This window comes from Dryobates pubescens, chromosome 36 (assembly GCF_014839835.1).
Source record: "Dryobates pubescens isolate bDryPub1 chromosome 36, bDryPub1.pri, whole genome shotgun sequence".
NCBI classification, from domain to species: Eukaryota; Metazoa; Chordata; class Aves; order Piciformes; family Picidae; genus Dryobates; species Dryobates pubescens.
Window position 1 is genome coordinate 3813108 of NC_071647.1, and position 21987 is coordinate 3835094.

The 21987-nt window shown below is 46.0% G+C and overlaps 1 protein-coding gene across 2 annotated transcripts; it reads right to left on the minus strand.

Annotated features, from left to right (window-relative positions):
- Positions 1-500: 500 nt before the first annotated feature.
- On the minus strand, positions 501-20927 carry DCAF7 (DDB1 and CUL4 associated factor 7). 2 transcript variants are annotated; one of them, XR_008463033.1, is made up of 8 exons: positions 20505-20927; positions 13498-13656; positions 12746-12857; positions 11588-11706; positions 10747-10956; positions 8964-9081; positions 8209-8438; positions 501-657 (listed from the first exon to the last, which is right to left on the minus strand). XR_008463033.1 is itself a non-coding variant. In XM_054176641.1 (7 exons), exons 1-7 carry the CDS (start codon positions 20640-20642, stop codon positions 8266-8268), a joined length of 1029 nt encoding a protein of 342 aa, XP_054032616.1. In that variant the 5' UTR covers positions 20643-20927; the 3' UTR covers positions 3701-8265. The 2 variants fall into 2 exon arrangements, 1 of the variants encoding a protein (XP_054032616.1); XM_054176641.1 differs by lacking the exon at positions 501-657 and having other exon boundaries at positions 3701-8438.
- Between the last annotated feature and the right edge of the window lie 1060 nt (positions 20928-21987).

Sequence of the window (21987 nt, forward strand, 5' to 3'; positions counted from 1 at the left end):
GAAGTGACTTTCCCAGGGTTACAGAGCGTGCAAGTCAGCCCAGTCCTTTGGTGTTTACAAAATGCAGAGAACTTCTCTCTGCCTTATTTTCTACCCATGTTCCTTAACAGGACCTTATGGCACTTGTTTTACCACACTGCCAGAAAATTCTTCTCCCTTATCACCTACCAGTTCCTGACTTTTTGCACCAGCAGCTCCAGCTTGCAGAAGTTGCTTTCCTCCACCGGAATAGAAGCTGAGAAAGTTTCCTTGGGGCATTCCAAAGAACAGAGCCAAGAAACAAACCCAAAAACAACCTAGGGGGATGTAAATCCATTTCTAGGGTAAAAGACAAACAAGTCTTAGAAGGAAAGCAGCCCTTCCAAATAGAGATTGCTAGAACAAAGTCCATATATAGCTTGAAATCACTGTAGCATCTTTACAGGCAACTCTTTCCACTATGCTCATGAAGCTTAATAAGCCTTTATTTCAATGCCAGTACACAAAGAATTAGAGAGGAATCCACTGCTGTCACACAACAGTTGAGCTGAACTAGAGTTACTCTAAATACTGAAGTCATCAGTCCTGCTTACCAAGGTCTAAGGTAAATTTCCAGGCTCTGCCACCGTATTCTCCTTGAGGTCTTGGTTCCAGCAACACTGACCCCAGTGACTGAGCCTGCAAAGAAAACAGCTTTTAAGAGAGGTCACCCATACACAAGAGAGACTTAGGCACTTGGCTTAGCTTCTAATTGCCTTGTCTTCAGCTTGCCTATATTCAAAGAGCCTTAGAGACCAATTATTTGATTTTTTAAAAAATAATGAAAGAAAAGAAATCCCTCTTCTCCTAATCTTGAAACCAGACCCATGCAGGCAGATAATTACCATTTGTTGTGCAGGGAACAAGCTCTCTGCAGAGCAGCTGGAAAACAAAGCACTAACAGCACCCAGGGAGCAGGCAGGAGGTTTGCTTTAAGAAGTAACTGTGGGTGAAATTTAAATACTAAGCAAGTTCTGCTGTGACTGGGTTCTGCCAAGGGTTAGGGTTGGGCTTGCCACTAAACAACAGACAGATGCTCTCTGTTCCCAAGAGGGAAGAGAAAGGGAACAAGGGAGAGAGATTTGTGGAGTGGAAAATGAAGCCAGCTTTAATGAAAAATAATACCAATAAAGTCAAACATATACAAAGAGATACAAACCAATATTGAACACAATCCCTCATGGCAATGACCTCCCTGTTACCACTGATGCTGTGGCAAACACTGCAAAAGTCCCAGACTGGACTCAGCAGCAGACAGGAACCAGATTCAGGAGCTGGATTCTGGAACTGGATTCAGAAGCTCATGGGTCAAGATCAAAGCCAGCATGGCAAGAGTCCTCCACAGACACCAGCCACTGAAGATGTTTGACTCTGGGGTCCTTCAGCTGTATACTGAACATAACAGCCATGGGATGAAGTCCCTTGTTAGACATTTTAGGGACACCTGTCCTGTCCAGTCCCTTCCTGCAGGTGCCACCTCTTAACTGCACAGAGATTTAGCAGTGACCTTGGTCTGCAGCCAGCCCTTGGTACTGACTAGAAATATTGAAGTGTTCTCGCTGCTAAAGCAGCCACTGTGGGCAAACAGGCCCTGAACTGCAGAAAGAGCAGCTACTGAGAAGGGACTGAGCTGAGAAATCAAACCACTGAAGAGAATTAGTCTTGTTCTAGCTCAACCCAGAACAGGTTCCTAACAGTGTGATTATTTGAAGTAACTTGCAGCTTAGGAGTTGGTGGAACTCTCAGGTTTGTTTATCAGCAGGATGAGAGATGAACACACCTCACCAGCTTTACAGAGGCAAGATGAAGCAGTCACCCTCCCTTCTACAGCAATAAGCTTCAGCCAGGGTACACGAAGCCTACTTGAAGCAGTTCCCTGCCCACCCCTCCCCAGGTACCAGGTCTGAACTCACCACACAGCGAACTGCAGTCAATCTACAAATGTTCCATTTTTATTACAAAGTATGAAAGGCAGAAAATACTGTACCTAATACACAGGAGGCTGAAACTTAGAAAGAAGGTTAAAAAATCTGAATAAAACTACATAGGAAGCAGGAAAAATAGCATAAAAGGATGCAACATTCCACTTTTTCAAGCCATTTCAGAAAATTGCCTTAAAATTTACAGAGTTTCAAACAACATGGTTCCATGAGTCAGGTGTTAAAATCCATTGTAACAAAACCTTTTGTATTTTTCTCCATAAAAATAAAGGGATATTGGTTGGGACACTGCAGTTATCCATGTCAACAATAGCAGGATAAAGAGGGTTCCTCTAGGACAGTATAAGGAGCAAAGTTGCAAATCTCAATACAAGAAGGGTGGAGAGAAGAGAGGAAAATGAAGGACAGGAGTAAAACTACTATTGCTTTAACATAGTTTAGTGAGAACAAGAAGTCAGGAATCTCATATGGATGTTTGTACAATCATGCTACAAAGATTACACCTTCAGGAGATTTACCACAAAAGGGGGTTGGGGGGTGGGGTGGGGTTGAAAACACACAGGGAAAAGGAAAGAAAGTAAACATCTACCTGGACTACCGGGGCTAAAAATAAACAGCTGCGGCGCAACAGGTTTAAATTACATCTCACACTGCTAGCAACCCAAGGGCTTAAAAAGAACAACAAAAAGGATCCTTTTAAATAGATTTCATATTTACCAGGTTGTCAGTAACAAAATAAAAGCAACACATGGCTTCTCAGCTGTACTAGGACTCTGCTCACTCACTGGTTCTTGGTTTGGTTTCCACAGAGCGATCCTCGTCTCTCTAAGAAGGGGCTGGAGAGCCGCAGGGGTCTTTGCAGACAGGAAAGCAAACTCCCAGGGATGAGAGCTGGAACACTTAGAGAGAGCAGTGAGAGCTCACAGCTACTCATGCTCACAATGACTTTTATTTTATTTTTTCAGGAAAGAGTTTATTTCTTCTTCATTTTGTTAAGTGTTATTTTTTTCTTTCTGAAAAGAAAGAAACCGGACGGAAGCCACAGGGATGTTTCATGATCAGGGTAATGCTAGTTTGATGCTGAGTATCAAAGGCTGCACAGAAGGCCACTGAGACACTGGGCTGATGAAGGTCTCATCTGAAATCAGGCAGCAGCAGCAGCAAGTCTCACAGGTGCCTTTGCCTCTGGAGTCTGCCATGAATCACTAGGTGAGCATTCAGTGGCTGGTACTAAGCCGGGTTTTTAAGGACTGGTTTTTAGTGCTGGTGAAAAGTGCTGCCTGGAAGTTCTGGAGAAGTATTCCTGAAAAACAAAGGAGCCAGGGCCATGCTAAACTTCTCAATATCCTTGAGAATGGGACATTTCTGACTCTTCTTGGGGAAGAAGCAGGGGAGATACAGCTGCATCTCTATGTAATCAGGAGAAAGTGCTCTTTAAGTGCCACACACAATGAATCCCCTGGATTCTTTGCAGAGATCAGGAGAAACAGGACAGTACCTTGCCCATTCCAGAACTGGTTTTGGACACCTCCTTTTAATGTCCACTGTCCAATAAATACAAACCTGCTCTGGAATATGGGTCTGTGAGCAGGAAGTATGTATGAGAGAGAACATGTGTTAACTGACAGCATAACAGTGTGGATTTCAGGTGGCAGGACTGTTCTGCTACCCAGCAGCAGGCAAACCAAACCCTTCAGTACTTTGATGGAACTCTAACTGTGCAACCCACTGAGCCACTCTGCTGCTGTTCATCCTCTCCAATACATCCTGAAAGAGTTAAACCACCACTAACACAAGGAACTGGCAAGACTGTGTGAATTTACAGGCAGCAGCTGCATTCTGTTTTTTTCTATCACAAAAATAAGTTACCCAAAGAACCCAGCTACAGTTTTACACAACCAACCCTCCACTACCACCATCATGTTCAAGAGGGTTACCAAACACAGTCAGGGGATTCTATGGGTGACAGTCAGCAAGTTGCTTGGGCTGGCCTTGGAGGATTGTGTCAGCCTCAGAATACAGAGCTTCACTTTAACTGTCAAGTGCTCATGGTTTTGGTGTTCAGTAGGAACAGATGAGGGAGATGAGGGTCCACTAGATACTGCCAACCACAGCCACAGTTGAGCATCTCAGTGACTGTTGTATTTAACATTTCATACAAAACACAAATGCCTACCATAAAAGGGCTGAGGAAAAGCTGACTCTCCTCCCTAATCTTACCAAAAATATACTTGTTAAAGTGCCATCTGCAAGAGAACAAAACAGACACACTCGGCTTTCTTCATTTACATTTAAAACAAGCACAAGAGCATCTGTGAATTCCAAGCTCTCAGACTCCTCCCCTCACCTGGTCTCTGGCAGGCAGTGGAGCTACAGTTCAGGCTGATGCAGCTCTCTCATTGCAACACCAGGCAAAAAATAGATTTTTTTTTTTTCCCCTTCACTAGTATCCAGAACATTCAGGAGAGTAATTACAGCAAAGTTTTGAAAGGATCATTAACTTTGACTTATGAGAGACAATGCCTCCCCCGTTTAGTACATTTCAAGGTTCCATAAGGAACAACCTGTATTAACAGTCTCCTTTCACATCACTCTCTGAAACCACTGTGTTTTCTAAATAGATTGTCAAAGCACTCAAACCCTTGCCTCTTAAATCCCTGCACACAGAAGTACAATTCCCACAGATGCAACCTACCAGAGCCCAGTTCATTTAGACAATTAACAGGCTTGGCACAGACACACTAATTGACATCCAACTTGTTTGCTGTAGGTTTTCACCTCGCTAATGACTTTTAAGTGATGGAGATCCCCCGAGTTGAGAGTCAATGTATCAGCCATAGGTTGTCCACGTGGTAGTAGGAACCAATGGAAAGCTTAAGCAGGACACAACCAAATAGCATCTGGAATTAATTGACTGAAGAAGGCTGCTACAGAACTACTTCAGGCAGAGAAAAAGATTTCTGTCCCAGAATGGAGTCTTCTCTGCTGGTTTTCTGCTTTGCTAACCTTTCCCTTCAGGTTATTTGAGCTATGAGGCTTTCCAAAGCAGCTGCTCTTCAACCTCTGCTCATGCAGTAAGCACAAAAATAACTGAAACCCAAAGTATTTGTTTTCATAAACTTTGGGACATGGGACAAAATAATGCTTATGGGGGTGTGACACTCAACTGACTGTTAAGCAGGTGAAGTATGATAAACTGCCTTCCAATTCAGAGGCTACAGTGACAAGCCTCAGGGGTTTATTTTACCTTGCCAATAAACTTGAGCCAGAAAGTAGACCGTTAGCTCCCTGCCAGGGTGTCAGCAGGTGCTGGCAAAAGGGCACCAAAGTCTCTCACTTCCTTCTCTATATGGGAGTGCCATTTGCACTACAGAACATCTCACCCATGAGGATTTTCCTGTCTTTTCAGTCATTAACCTTTAAAGAGATTTCTTTGAAAAGAAGCTATTTTAGGGAGCATTTCCCCGTTTCAAAACAGCCTCCAGTGATTTAAAATGCAATTTCACATGAAGAATGACAATGGATTATGCCCAAAGCAATATGCTGTAGATCCAGAAGGAACCCCAACTGGCTGAACAAACAGGATATAGGCTTTATTTAGGACTCACTGGAGCCTACAGGATTCCTTCACTTGCCTTTGATGTGTTTGGAATGAACATTCAATTCCACAAATGAACTTCAAGCAGTTTTATGGATGGAAGGACTGGCACTGGATCCTTTCACTTTCACAGCAAGATGGGTTTTCAACAGCAGCAAAAGCTATTCAGACTATTAGTCCCTTTATAGATGCTCTCTTCCCATCATCCTAAGGTAACAAATTGTAGTCCTCTAGGAATAAACTGCTTTTCCATTCAGCACAGCCCAGGGAGTCTTTTAGTGACTTCACTTCCAAATAAATTATCTTATGTCTCTTTTAAAGCACAATTCTACAGTTGCAAAAGATGCATTCTTAAGCCAAGCAACAGAGGCATTCCTCTTTTCCTGGCCATCTAGACTTGGAAGCATAAAGGGGTCTACAAAAAGTACTAAATGCTACAGATAGCTCCCTCTCAGTAGCGCAGCATATGACGCCTACCACTTGGAACTAAACACTACATGACAAGCTTGTGTATGTGTTTGTGTGGCCATCTGAAGCTGGGAGTGCCATCATGTGCCCCTGCTAAGAAAATCCCTGTTTTCACTCCATTCAGTGAAGTATTTTCCAGTTTGAGATGAAGTGCTACTGCAGGAAGGGAGAACCTAATTGTTTGGCTAACAGTGCTCTGCCATCTAGATCAATCCTGTCTGTGGAACGCTCTACTCTCAGCACTGCTGCTAATAAGCAAAACCAGCCTTCAAGTTCAATCAAGCTTGCTGTCAAAAATCCCACAACTGAGCTCAGAACCTCACTGACAAAAGATGAGCTCCAACCACGGTAAGAGTCTTTTAGTTCCTTGATATTAGAACATTAGAGTGATGGAATAAAGCTGTCCCTAATGAATTCCTATCAACTTCACAAGGCAGTGCTTTTCTGAGCTCCACGCTGAGCAGCAGCCTGTACGAGAGTATTTCTGGATGTCCAGAATGACAAGACTTTGCAGGTTCTGTTCTGCATTTGACAGTGCTCTCAGTGGCAGCTTCACTGTTCCACAGTAATCGCTTTTCCCAGCTTGCCTTTGCTGCACAAACTGACAAGACTCAAGTTTGCCAGTGTCCTACTATTTATAACACTGCCTCCAGTTGCAGGTGAATACTCATTAGGTGGAAAGACAATTTTGATAGTTTCTGACGTTCACATCAAAACTCAGCTGGTAGCTCCTTACAGACCAGCTAGGGTTGTCATGTCTTCACTTGGGAGCATTCAGCCATCTTATCAGCAGAGATTTTTATCTTGCCTAATCCACTCAGCTTTGACTGAAAAGTATCACTGCAGATCCACTGCTCGAGACAAACAGAAGCCCTTGGGCACGTCCCCTCGAGATAGGAGGATGACAAGTGCTGAACCTTAGCCTCTATGGCACAATTTCTTGCCTTTTAAACCCATCATCATGCATTACACTAAGGAATCATTTCTTTCAGAGGAACAGCTTTCATTTGGACGGAGGACCAGCTTTTCCAACTCAGCTCACTCATTCAATAAGGCCTGACAGTACAAAGCAAATACATTTTGGGGGAGGAAACAAAAAGAAAAGGAAGGGGGAAAAAAAAAAGAGATTGCTTTGCACTTCTCTGCAGAACTTCCAGTAACACAGGCCAAATGCAGGGAAGCTCCAAGGTACAGGCTAACCACAAGACTCTTGCTCACATTATTTGCCAATCAAGCAAGCTACAAAGTGTGAAACCATTTTATTTTGGTTTAGATAGTAGGTTTTCCGAGGGGAAATCATTTGTTTGGAAGCATCAATGCCAAGTCCATTACAAATCACTTTTTTTTTTCTCTCCAGGAGTTGTTTACCTCCTGGGAGCTTAAGTCATGCATGTATCTTCTTTCTGAAGCCTATCACCATTCTGTTAGCTAACACAGCTGCAGGAGACACACAAATTCAGTCAGACTTGAAAAATAAGGCCTACCATAGTAACAACTGCCTCTAGCATCAGAAAAGGGTAAAGGAATTGTGCAACAAGTACTTGTACTTCACAGCACCAGAGAATTCTGCCCAGGTAACCAGGAATAGAAGAGAGCCAAGGCAACAGTTAATTCTGGCAGGCCTTTACTGCCAGGGAGCCTGCAGTGTTACTGTACTGTGATCTGTATGGATGGTTAGATCCTGCTTTGGGCATATGGAAGTGGATCACATATCAAAAGTAAGAATCAGGGAGAAAAACCTTACTCAATAGAAAGTTAGCCTAATATATAAAAAACATACAAATGTTTCAACAGTTTAGAGGCAGCAACAACAGGAATGATAAAGATTCCTGCCAAGGTGGCTGTTAACGTCACCGTCTTCCCCCACCTTGTTTTGCACCTGCATCTATTAAACTAGTTGATGTGCTGCCTCAGCTGGCTGACAAACACATGGACATATGCAGCAACTGAAAAGCCTGAAGCTTATTAATACAGTCAACAAATATACAGAACTTCAACTGAGGGGGGAAAAAAATAACCAAAACAACAAAGGAAATCAGAACCCAGAAGGTCCAAGAGGCTCAGCACGTCTCTGCATTTTAGAGTCTTGGAGACAGGAGACACCTGCCATTGATTCTTGTAACAGTTTCTTGTAACAGTAGATGCAAAGCAACAACAGATACTGGCCACTTGTGTTGTTCTTACTTTAGAGGGGAGGGGAAATTATACAGCCCTGCCTCAGGGTGGCACGAAGCAGTAATGTTAGACTCTCAAAATCTCCAGGCAGTTGTTGTAGCAGATAGCTATCCAGTCTGGCTGAGTTGATGCCCACTGTACATTGTTGATTTCTCCCTCTGCTGTATAGGCCAAGATAGGGTCCTCAATGGCACGGGGCATTTGCTGGATATCCCAGATGAGAGCCTGATGGTCATCAGCTGCAAAGGCAAGAGGAACTCAGAAGTAGAATCGAAGCTTAACGAGATCTCTACGCACAGCTACCAACAAGCCTGTGGACCAAGATGCTGTGGCAGGGTATGGCTGTTTGGGAGTCCCAATGAGTATTCAAGTCAGAGATACAATGATACAACTATGCTCCAAAAATAGAAGCTTGGATTACACATTATCCAGGACAGAATTGAAAAGCAAACAGTGGAACTCATATAAATTGAAAACATTTAAGAATTAGATTGCAAAAAAACCTAAGGAGCATTGAAACAAGAAGAGAGCTCAGCCAAAGCAGATGCAGTCTGGGCACTGGGCTCCCTACTGCCAAAATAAGCTGCAGGAGGTGTCTATTTCCATGAAAAATTTTAGGGAGGTCATTAATAAAGGGCTTCTAAACTACAGCTCTTCTTCAGCAAAGGCAGGCAGAACTGCAGAAATGCTTTGGAGAGAGAGGATTTTGCAGCAAGACTCTCAGACTCCCCAGGGCAGCTGGAAGAGGGAGGGCTCACACTTACCTGCTGTACAAATGTGGCAGGAAGAATGAGGTGCCCAAGCAATTCCATTTACACAGGCTCTGTGGTTGTTTAACCTGGCAACAGGAGTGCAGGGAACTCTGACATCTAGAATCACAACCTTCAGAAGCAAGAAGTTAAAAAAAGAAGCCACCCAATTAATAAGTTGCATTTTTATTACTGCAGAAAAGCAAATATTTTGAAGCAAGGCTATAAACACAGCCCTTTCCTAAAGGACGTGGCTGGCAAGCAAACACTGTTCTCAAGGAATAGCTTCCAGCTGGTTACTTTGCCTCAAAAGGAGTCAGACCTCACAGAGGGAAGGTTTGTGAGTTATGCAACAAGGGCAAAGGAATTGTGCTTCCCTGAAGCAGCACAAGTGACAAACTAAGACACACTGCCTTGTGCACTGAACCGAGAAGGAACAAGGTGACTCCAACACCTGCATGAAGATTTGTTGTGGAAAGCACCCTCCAGCTGGCTCAGACCCCTCTGAAACACCAGCTGAAAGATGAGTCAGAGAGAGCTTCCAAGTTTATAACGCCACAGTCACTTCCCGAAGCCCTGCTGAACTTAGCACAGTAAGAACGAAGTACCACTTAGCATAAAATCATAGAACCATCACAGAATGGGGTGGATTGGAAGGGATCTTAAAGATCATCTACTTCCAAAACACCTGCCATGGGCAGGGACACATCCAGGTTGCTCCAGGTCCCATGCAATCTGCTTCCAACGCTTCCAAGCTTGGAGCTTTCACAACTGCGTTGGACAACCTGTTCCAGTGTCTCACCACTCTCCTTGGGAAGAATTTCTTCCAAATATCTAATCTCATCTTCCAGTTTGAAGCCATCTCCCCTCATCCTGTCACTCTGTGCTTTTGTCAGAAGTCCCTCTCCAGGTCTCCTATAGGCCTCTTCAAATCCTGCAAGGCTGCTGTTAAGTTTCTTTGGGGCCTTCTCTTCTCCAGGCTGAAAATCCCCAACTCTCTCTCCAGTCTTCACTGGAGAAAGGTTCCAGAGCTGGACCCAGCACTAAAAGGGGAGGATTACAGAGAGCAGAGGGCCAGAAATCTCCTCCCTCAACCTGCTGCTCACACTGCCCATGATGCAGCCCAGGATGTGGCTGGCTTCTGGGCTTCAAGTCCACATTGAAGCTCAGATTGAGCTTCTCCTCAACACTGCTCTCCACCCACCCTGTATTTGTTTGGGATTGTCCCAGGCCAGGTGCTGGACCTCGCACTTGGCTTTGTTGAACTTCCTGATGCTGACATTGGCCCACTTCACAAGGTCCCTCTGGATGGATTCCTTCCCTCCAGTGTGTTGACTGCACCACACAGCTTGGTGTTGTCAGCAAACTTGCTGAGGGTGTCTCAATCCTACTGTCCACATAGCCAATAAAGATGTTAAACAGCACCGGTCCTAGTACTGACCCCTGAGGAACATCACTCAGCATCTGTTCCAATTAATCATACTCCAGCTCAGGCAGATTCAGATTCACAGATTACATTGAAGGGACCCTTAAAGGTCATCTTGCCCAAGTCCCCTGCAGTCAGCAAGGACATCTCCATCTAGATCAGGCTGCTTGGGGCGCATCAAGTCTGATCTTGAATGTTTCTAGAGACAGGGCCTCAGCCACATTCCCAGACAACCTATTCCAGTATTTCACCACTCTCATTGTAAAGAGCTTCTCCTGCTGTCCAGCCAACATCTACCCTGCCCCCTTGCTTTGAAGAACTGACTAACAGTATGAAGCCACCCGCCAACGGCTAAAATCACAACCAGCTCACCTCCATGCCATCCATGGCCATCGTAGCGAGATAGTTGGGATCCTGCTTGTTCCAGCAGAGACGCAGCAGTGGATGGTGCTGTGGGTCCTCGTAGATGATGGTGCTGTGCTCCAGATGACGAAGATCAAACATCCTCACCGAGCCATCTGCACCCACTGAAGCGAACATATCTCTGCCACCACCTGCGCGGCTGAAGGCGATGTCGTACACCTGCTCAGGAGCAGCAGAGAGAACAAACCCAGCTCTAATGAGCACGCTGCCTCCTAAATCACACAGCAATGGATTTTGTGTATGGATAGAGATCGAGTTGTGACACATTCTGTCAACTGCTCCAATGTTCCCAGCAAGGTTTAAGTTATTCCCTTGTCAAAAGAAAGGGGGGGGGTAGGGTGGGGGGCTTAAAAGGGTTATGTCATTAGAGGATCATTCACTGAAATGAAACACAGAAGAAAAATAGCTAAGTCTGAGAAATTGATATTAATTGCTGAAAAATAAGATGTTAAAATGAAAGAATCCTGCAAGGAGTTTATTGCCTTTGATAGGCAGTTGATTCCAATTCCAGTTTGTTGGTTTACTTCCTTTTTTCCTACTGTTTTGGAGCATAATCTAGTAAAATGAGCATGCCCTCCAATCCTGATTCTCTGAGGAGTTAAACCAGAGTAGTTTTGGTAACCAAGAGTATAGCTTTAAGTAGTTTGGTACTCAAAACAGTATTATCAAATATAAGAATCTCAGAGTAATTATCAGTACATTTTTCAAGACCAGAGGGGGGAAAACAGAATTATCTTCCTCTTCTACCACTTAAGAATCTGCCAAGCAAACAATCAAAGCAAGCCATCACCTCTTTGTCGTGTGCAATAAGTTGGGTCTTCACATGGCCAGAGACCAGATTTACCCTTCCCAGAACCTGTCCTGTCTCCAGACCCCAAATAGTGCAGGTTGTGTCAATACTAGAGGTACCTGAAACAAAAACACTTGTTAGCAAGAGTCACACCATCACTGATTATTTAATCACTGGATTAATATCCCTCTGACATCTCCAGATCGAAAGAGCGACAAGGAACAGCAGACAATTAAAACAGAGGCTGTCAAACAGCGCACAGTCCACTGTGCATTTCAATGACCCAAACCTTTTAGCTGCAGGAAGATTCTTCCACACAGGAATAAAGTGTAAATAGCTCATGTCTCCTTCAATCTATTCTGAAGCCTGATGCAGCTCTGAGATCAACTCTCCCATCCTGTAAATCTCAAGTGCATGTCAAGCCCCAGATTCAATCCCAGCGTGGCGATAGCGTGTCATTGTTAATTGATTGCTCCTGTGGACTGAAGGTTGGGCCAGCAGTAAAGCTCTTAAGAGATGAGAGATGCAACACGCACAAAATAAATCATGTAGCAAATAATTACTAAGACATATTATCACTGTTAATCTCTGGGCAAATCCCCCTGACATAAATGACTGTACTCTTCTGGGAGGGAAACGAGCCTCTGCTGGATCAGACATCTTGGCTTCACAATTTGGCCCACAGGCTATAATTAAACCTTAATCATTCAGCCCCCCTCCTCCAACTGAATTAAGGGCTCCTGGCTCTACTCCTGCTGCTGAAACGGCTTCACAAAAGACAAAGCTCGGCACGGAAGGTTTCTATCCACTCCAGAACACTCTGCAGTAAGTCACAGGAGTTCTGGCACGTCATTAATTAGCACTATGACACCAGCTTGCCAGCCCTGGAAAGTGAGAATCCCTGTCTACAAATAAGCAACATCCCTAATCCAGCTGTAGTCACCCATTCTGCACTGGACAAGGCACCTTCCCATGCAAATTGCCTCAGTAAGCTGCTCAAATTTCATTTATGCTATTTTAACCTAAGACAGTGGCAGTTTCTATGCTGTAGAGGTCAACATGCAATGGCAGCAGTCAGTCACAGCCTAGACTTCAGCAGACTGACTTCTAAAAGCCCATGTTTTCCATGCTGAAAATGTAGCATTTTGTCACTCTCACCTAGAAGATAAGGATCCACTTCATTCCAGTCAAATGATGTTAATGGAGCACAGAAGTCAGAGTTCTTGTTGTTGTTCAGCAAACACTCCAGCCTGGTCTCTGTTTCACCCACCTTTAGGGAAAGTGAAACAGCTGACTGAAAATAGCAACATCACAACACTTGTTCCACTTGCACTTCCCCAACACAAGGTGATAATTCCAGGTTTCTTTCCTCTTGGATTTACATCTAAAGCTCTGGAAAATCCAGCTTTAAGATGGAAGAGGGGAGATTTAGACTGGAGATTAGGAAGAAATTCTTGACAGTGAGGGTGGGGAAGACACTGGAACAGGTTACCCAGGGAGGCTGTGGATGTCCTTCCCTGGAGGTGTTCAAGGCCAGGGTGGATGGGGCTTTGAGCTACCTGGTCTGGTGGAGGCCTCCCTGCACATGGCAGGGGGTTGGAACTAAATGATCTTGAAGGTCCCTTCCAACCCAGACCATTCTATGCACCTATGATCTTTAACAAGGTGATTAAAACAGCAGCTACCATGATAATCCTGCTTCTCCTATAAGCTTTGCAATTCAGGCACATTATTGCAGTTAACAAAAATTACTGAGTGCTCTGACTTGATTTTATGTCTTAACCTCCACACTGCAGCAAGGGCAAGAAAATAACTCACTTCAAAAAAAATCTGATCTTGAGTGAGAATAGATCAATATGCAACACAATTAACACCATGGCTCATCTTTGATCTAGGGAGGATTTACTCACCCTCCACACTCGCAGATAGTCACCGCTGGTTGCCAACAGGTCTGGATACACTCCCTTGGTGTCTGGAATCCACATTAGCTTTGTGGTAGGGTAAGGGTGATCAAAGGTGTTCCTGCAAATGAATTCTGAGCTCTCTTCATCCAAACCAACAAGCTGCACCTGTAAGAAGAAAAGTATCTTATAAAAGTACTCCTTTATAATGCCAGCATTAAGACCGAGTTGTACTTCACAAGGACACCTCCTGTGGCCTCAAGGACCATCATGTCAGTGGAATGATAAATTGTTAAACCTTTGCTTCCTGGCTGGGGCATGTAACCAAAGTGAAGTGTATATAATCACCAGAGTGCTCTGGCTTTGAAGAGATGATCTCAAATGAATTGAAATCCAGTCCTAAAGAAGTAAAGCCTACCCTTCTCTCCTCCACACTGCAAAGCCTAGTTTAAATCACAGACTTCAGCTGCACAAGCATTATTGCACTCATCTTTTAACTGAGCTGATGTGGTCAATGTCATCTTCAGAGGGCAGGACAAGCTGTAGTTTGCACAACCACCACCCACAATTAAAGCCCATACCATGGAATTCTTGGGCAGATCACTTCAGCTGGCAAGTTGTTTTCAGGTCACATTACCTGTCACAACTGCACAAAATTAATACACAGATGAAGCACAGAGTCAGAAGGTAAAACAGAAGTCAAACTTTATAAAGTAATTGGGAAGCTAAAATATTTACATCATTATTCAAATGTTCTGTGTGGACTGACCAAGAAAGCAGCTTTGCTGAAAGATCCTAGGTAGCTGAATTCCAAATCAGGGGTTTTGTTGCAGAGCAATGACAGTGGGAAGGGCTAACTTGCCCAGCTGAGAGTGATGCAAGACAGAGCAAACATGAAACTATCTCCACATAGCTTGGCTATGACAACACCTGAAGTAATACTGCAAGTCCCAGACATGATGTTATTAGAAAAATATTGACATGTCAGAAAGTGCTCAGAGAACAACAATATGGTGCTGGGAGGGTGTATTTAACCCAGCAGTGGCTGCAAGACCCAAACAGGATGAAAGCCCCACTGTGTGAACTGCTGTGCAAACACAAACATTATGGGGACAGCTTGCTACAACTAGTTTGTAAGCTGCTCACCATAGGAACTTTCCACACAGCAGCTTCCTCCTGGGAACAAGGGCTTAATGGACTTTTCCCTGAGATGTTTATCTGGAAAAATCCTAAATATTTTGGGATGAGCCATTGGGTTGTTTGCTCTGGCAGGGGGGGCTGGACTAGATGGATCTTCTGAGGTCCCTTCCAGCCCCTAACATTCAGTGAACAAGCTGCACATTTTAAAAGCTAGGCTGGAAATCTACCATCTTTTGTCCACCTAACAGAAAACCAACAAATGCTTCAGTGGATCTTGAACTGTAACATCAGCAGCTGCAAGTCCATTTAGAGAGGCTTTTAACCGAGGCAAACCTCACCTCCCGCCACAATGACCTCCATCCTTTTCACCCCATAGCAAACCCTAAAGCCCATACCCAAACAGACCTCTAAAAACCTATGCATTTGTCTGCCCCACACTGTTCTAGCTGCTCCTTGCACTTCACACTCCAGTATCAATCAGTCAAGGATCTCCCAGTCTTCAGAAGTGATTGACAAAAAGCTTTCTAACTCCTTTAGGGATCAGAAATACTAAGCGGATTTTACAGAGGAAGCAAATTGTCCTTGGTGATAGAAAATCTTGTGGCAAGGTCAGGATCAGAAGACAAATGACCTCTAATCATTTCTTCTCCTTTGCTGATGTTGTTTGCAGCTCAATATGAGTGTATTAAGCCTACACACAGCAATCATACCCACCAGCAAATCTCAAACAGCAAAGGACCCACTTTCACTGCTGGGAATTTATACATTCCTGCACCACACATTCCTGTTCACCCCTTCCTCAGACCTGAAGGTAAAGCAACGATTTTGCAGCCACCCAGGATCTTTGTGAGCTTTAAGGGGCAAGTCAGGTTAGAGAACAAAAATTGCACTAGCAAGAGCAGAGCTCCTGGCAGCTGCTGAAGATCAGGTGCCTGACACCGATTGTCAGACCTGGCAGCAGCCTGGGCTAACTCTGAGCAGGAGTCTGCCCAGAGACAGGAGCAGAAAATACTGCTTGAGAAGCTCTGTTCTCTCCTAGCTCAGCATGTTCAAAGGTATGACTCTTCTCTTTAGACTTGACCACATAGAGTGATTACAGCATCCCTCTATTCATCCTCTTGTGCAAGCTGACCACGAGGAGAGGGAAAGATGGAATTCTTTTCAGGATGCTGATTATATCCCAGCCTTGTCTCTCCCTCCTGCAACTGAGGCAAGATCTGCAGCTAGCTGCCAGCTACTGCACGAAGGAGTGCCTGAAGTCCAGCCTAGATAAGGCTGAGGTGATGCTAATAGGGAAGTAACTGTCAGTCAAGATACAAATTGAACCATTTTCCATCTCCCTGTAACTCATTCCAGTGGGAAAATGAGGATCAGTGTGCTCCATCTCCATTAGCTTTGCAATTATGCTGTGACAGTAGGTAGGAATGCTAAGTAATTATTTGTTTCTCCAATACATCAAGATGTGCTAAAATTGGACCTGGCTTTTCCTATCAAAACCCAAGCCCTTATCAACACATGGCTTAATTGCACCAGTGCATCAGAGTGAAGAAGTGCCTCTGAAGAGCATACTTCCAAAACATGACACTTCACAGAACAGTTTGGGTTGGAAGGGACCTTAAAATCAACTAATTCCAGCCCCCCTGGCATGGGCAGGGACACCTCCCACCAGCCCAGGTTGCTCAAGGCCACTTCCAACCTGCCCTTGAACACCTTCAGAGATGAAGCAACCACAGCCTCCCTGTTTCAGTGTCTCACCACCCAGACTGTGAAGAATTTACTCCTAATCTCCAGTTTCAATTTCCCCTCTTCCAGCTCAAAGCCACTGCCCCTCATCCTGTCACTACAAGTCCCTCCTCAGCTCTCCTGTAGCCCCCTTCAGGTACTGAAAGGCTGCTCTAAGGCCTCCCCAGAGCCTTCTCTTCTCCAACATGGTCCAAAAGAAGCAAGCACAGAATTACACAATGTGGAATTTGCTAACAGCTGACTTTTTTGTGTGGCATGGTTTGAGGAACAGTGAAGGAAGTTCACAGTTGTTTGTGTGAATCCCCTATATTGCTGTAATCTAATTAGTAACCACTACAAATGCCATGTTATAATTATTCTGGGGTCATGTAGCAGCAGAGATCTCACTGCACCAATTAATCTTTAACACACAATCAATTTTTCTTTGCAACTAAACCTTACAGAAGAAAAAAAATGACCCTCTGGTAAAACCACCACCCTGAGCTCTCTGCTTCAAGGCACTGCTCAGGCACTGCAACCTGGGAAGCACGTGGTCAGAACCTGTCAGCTTGCTCCAGAGATGGCAGCAGGCAGGGCACAGCACCTCTCTCCACTGTTACCTAAACCAGACTCCCAATTTTGTCCTGCAGGTAAGATCCCAAAATCAGCCTTCCCTGACGTTTTCCACGTGGTTCCTGATCCATGAAGCCACAGTCTGTGGGTCTGTGGCAGTCATTTATGAACACCCCCACGCCCTCCCATCACACCAGCAATCCATGAAGGCTGACACAGGCTGACAGCAGTTTCCTAACCCAAGAAGTTCAGGAAAAACTACACCAAATAATCTGAGCTCTTCCAACTGGAGTAAGTCATCTCACTTTGGTACCAGTGATCTGACAACAAAGGTGTACCAGCTGAAGCAAAACTCTTCTGGGTTGGGGTTCAAACTGTTCCTTTGAGGTTTGCTCCTTGGTCTGTTGGTGTGTGGGGTTGACAGGGGTTAGAAGAGTTTGGGGATTGGGAAAAGCAGTAATTTAGGGCCTGGCAATCAATGTGAGTTCCCCACAAAACTGAGGTGCAAACAGCCATTTTATATTACTACAGCCCAGAAGAAACTCTCCTCTTTCTTTCACTGCAATTCTCTCACAGTGGCCTCATCTGCTGCAACAAACAATTGGTGCATTAAGTCTTTTCATCAAAAAGCACCTTTTTAAAAGAAACTCTAAGCCAGAAGAGTAATAACAAAAAGATATCTCAACCTATCTGATTAGGTTTTAAAGCAAGCTAGCATTGCTCTTCCAGCCCATGTTTAAGGACATGAGGATAAGGAAGAAAGGCAGTTATGTGGAACAAACCATTGCAACATCAGGGACAGAAATGATACTTGGAGCTTGTGAGAGACCTCTATGAGTTTCTTTCTCTCTTTGCTGAGTGCAAAGAAAGTTAAAATGAAAATGAGTTTTCATTATCCTTTTAATTAGTGCCAACTGTACCTAGAAGTGTATTTTGATGTCAGAAGCTGGCAGTATGAAATATTTCAACTGTGAAGGGCAAATCATGCAGGAGGACAAAGCTTTCACACATGCCCTGTAAAAACCTGGTATTACTGCTTACCCCAGAAGTCAGGCTATAAACCCAACTATTCCAGACCTTCTGCAGCACATTATGGGCTACTTAAACAGGGCAACTTCAGTTCTTTCCCTTTGTTCCTTTAATTATGCCGCTTACATGGGCAGAAGCTGGAGCTGGATGAGCACACAACTAGTGTGTACTCAGCACAACTGTAGCATATCTGTCCAGGAGTTCCCAGGCTGGAGCATGAAGCTATTCCCTGTTGCAGTATCCTCTAAAAGATTCATCAGAGAGTCAGACACCATAAAGACAGCGCAGATGAAACACACTCTCAAGCTTGTTCTGGTCCCCAAAGTAAAGGAGGCAACATCAGTACTCTAAGCAACACTTGCAGTTACCCAAGACAGCTCTGTTCACTACCTTCCTGCAGCTGGAGGTTGTACTGAAAGCACTACAAAAAAACCCCAAACAAGCAAGAAAACCACAACACCCCTCTCCCCCACCCTGAATTATCTGAGACACAGCAAAGTGAAGGTTGTGTTTCACTCCATTTATTGTACATGTTTAATTTGTGATCATACATCATCTTTATTTCTGTAGCAGCAGCATCCAGGTTGGCATTTCATTCTCATACAGGTGGTTTCCAGCTCTTTACACCACAGAGATCTCACAGCATGTGGTGCCTATATGGACTGAAGTCAAAAGAATAATCAATTCCTGAAGCTCAGAGGTCAAGAGAACCCCTGAGGAATATTTACAGACAGCAGCAGCAACTTACACACTCCTACACAATTTCTGTCTGCAACATCTGTGAGTGTAAAGGGTTGAAAAAAAGAGGGGTTGAGTCACCTCCTTCACACTTGAAGCCTGAAATGAAAAGGCTGAAATCAAGAGCAACCCCTGAGAATGGTCCAAACCTGAGGAGGGTAAAGACAACATGAATATACATCCTCCTCATTAACCTGTATTACCTCCTTTACACAAAAAAATCTCTTTGCAAGTTTGGAGTTTAAGCTTCTCAAAGTACAGACCACAACACTTTTAAATTTGTTTGAAAACCAACTTCAAAGTTCTCAAGCTCAGGGACCTGCCTTTCCCCAGCAGCACTCCCAAACCCACAGCAGTACTCACCTGTATGAGATGCCAGCTCACACACAGCCTACTCACAGTATCACAGTATCACAGTAACTAAGGTTGGAAGAGACCCCAAGGATCATCAAGTCCAACCTGTTCCAACAGACCTCACAACTAGATCATAGCACCAAGCGCCACGTCCAATCTCCCCTTGAACACCTCCAGGGACGGCGACTCCACCACCTCCCTGGGCAGCCCATTCCAATGACGAATGACTCGCTCAGTGAAGAACTTTTTCCTCACCTCGAGTCTAAACCTCCCCTGACACAACTTGAGACTGTGTCCCCTTGTTCTGGTGCTGGTTGCCTGGGAGAAGAGACCAACCCCCACCTGGCTACAACCACCCTTCAGGTAGTTGTAGAGGGCAATGAGGTCGCCTCTGATCCTACTGGCTGAGCTACAAACTCTGGAGAAGTAGCATGTCTAGGGCTAGTATAAGGGCAGAAATTCAACTGCTGCCTGAGATGTCTCCCCCCACCTCCATCACTTCATTACATCCCTGCATAAAGCCCAATCCCCAACACACTTTCTGACACCAACTATTTCCTCCGTTAAACTTGATACAAGCTCCAGAGCACACAGGCTATAAACACACAAAGCTGCACTTGCAAAACCTTCAGCTTCACACAAATTTCAGGATGCTCTCTATCTATACCTATTTCCTCATCTCTCTCTTCCATTTATGTGAGTTCATTGTACCAGGCTAACAATTAAAAGTGTGTTCAGAAATGTCTGCACAAGTGCCTGGAGAGGTGAACAGGTAGTTTCTGCTACCAGTGTAAAGTTCTCCACTTACATCTGGCAGAGAAACACCCAAAATACAATCTCATGCCTCATTACACCCTTGCTCTCAGAGGAAAGCAGCCTCATTACACCCTTGCTCTCAGAGGAAAGCAAAGGTTCTGAGGAATTGGTGAGAGTCGTTTATGAAGTTATGGAGAAAGTTACCACACAACAGTCCTCCACAGCAATAAAGTATAATCAGAACAGCACATTTCCACCACAGTCTCACATATCCTGTACATGCACAAACTTTAGTGCTGGCCGTAGACTTTTACTCACACTGAAAAATGTAAGGCCACGTATGCTCGGACTAAAGGACTTGTTCTGGCCGAGGAGCTGCCAACAGCAGCACCCATGGCTCTCCCCACCCCCAGCCCCTCAGTCTCCCAGCAGCTGAGGGCTCGAGGGAGGAAAATGAGTCTGAATCTAGGCCGGCACCCTGCACTTCAGGGGAACATCTGACGGCTCTAATCAGTTCCCAGTGCCAAGGACAAGGCAGGAAAACTCCCTCCAGCGACATCAACCGCGGGGGCTGTGCCCGGCACTAGGCAGCCGCTTGAGCCATTAGGATGAAGAGGGTCAGCCCTCTCCTCCCCCTCACTCTGTCCCGGCCCCACTGCCCGATGCCGGTAGAGCCGGGCCCGGACGCCGCCGCCGCTCCCCACCTTGTTGTTATACTCCTCCACGAAGCTGCCCAGCGCCAGACGGAACCGCTTGTCCGGCCGGACGCTCCAGTTCATGGCGTACACGGTCCAGGGCGCCTCATATTTGTAGATCTCCTTCCGCTTCCCGTGCAGCGACATGGCTCGGCCGAGGGCACCCCGGGCAGCGGCGGGGCTAAGGGGAACACCGGTCTTGGCCGAGGCGGGGGGCTCGGAGGGGAGAGATGGGCCTGAGTGAAGGGAACGGGAAGGCGAAACGCGCCGGAGGGGAGAAGCTGCGCGGCCAGCCGGGGCGCAACGAGGCCGGAGCGGTGGCAGGGAGCGGGGGAGGCCGCAGCTCGGCGCCGCGCCCCCAGGCCCGGCTCCAGACCCCGGCGGCAGCAGGAGCAGCGCGGAGGCCGTTTGGGATTCGGCCCCTCACACAACGGGAACGGAAGCCACGCGCGGAGCCCCGCCCGCTGCGTGCTCGTTGGCTATACGGCCTGTCACTTAGAGTCTCGGGCATCTATTGGGTAATTTTCCCGTCAGTTTGACCCTTTTCATTTTTCTATTGGTTTCTTTGCCCTTCATTCCAAACGGCCGCTCACCCCCTGGCTGAGATACCCTACCGCTGCGCTTGTCCCCGCCCCAGGGGGCGGCCACGCTCCTTCTCGACACCTTACTGGCTACCGGGGGTCGCAGTGGAGAGAGGTGGGATCTCGAGCCCTTCTTGACAATGGATTGGCTGGAAGTGGTGTCAGTCACGTCAGCCGGAGGCAGCCGGGGCGCGCCTTGGGCCCCCGGTGGTGTCGCTTGTTCGGGTCCCGCTTCCGCCGAGTGGTGAAGGGGCACGGGCTAGCTGCCGATTAACCGAACCTTAACTATGGAGGGTTATTTTTGGCAGCATTGGCGAGTGCCCGGCACCGTACTCGGGGAAGGGGCGCGGGTGGGCACTGGTTTCCCAGGTTGCTCCTGCCCGGGGTGGGGCGCACAGGATGGGGACGAGGTGTCCTGGACGCTGGCAGACAAAACCAGGGCCGGCCCGCGTTATAAATAACCCCTTTGTGGGACTGTAGCTGCCTGGGGCCTGGGCAAGGGCTGCCGGCTGGTTTTAGCCCCGACATCACCCCACAGAGGGAGATCGACTGGTGAGAGGCAGGTTTAACCCCCTACTGAGCGGAGGAGATCTGTTCTTGCCTCTCGCGGCTCTGTGGTATCCATAGTGGGTGATGCTGGCTCTAGCCCTCCTGACGGAACTGTTGCATTTCGACAGGAGCCTTGCTTCAGCAAGGGATGTAGGATGGGCTTTAGGGCTTCAGGCATTGCTGTGCTCATCTGAAGTCCCACCTGCTGCCAGGTCTCGTGGTGTAATCTTTGCCTGAGGTGTGTTTGTGAGGTCATTTCTCATATGCAGCAGAACAGCAGCAGGCTGGTCCAGTAGAAAGCTTTTGCAAATTCCTGCTGAGCCTGAACTGCGTCCTGTAGGGAAAGAATTGCTCAGCAAAGC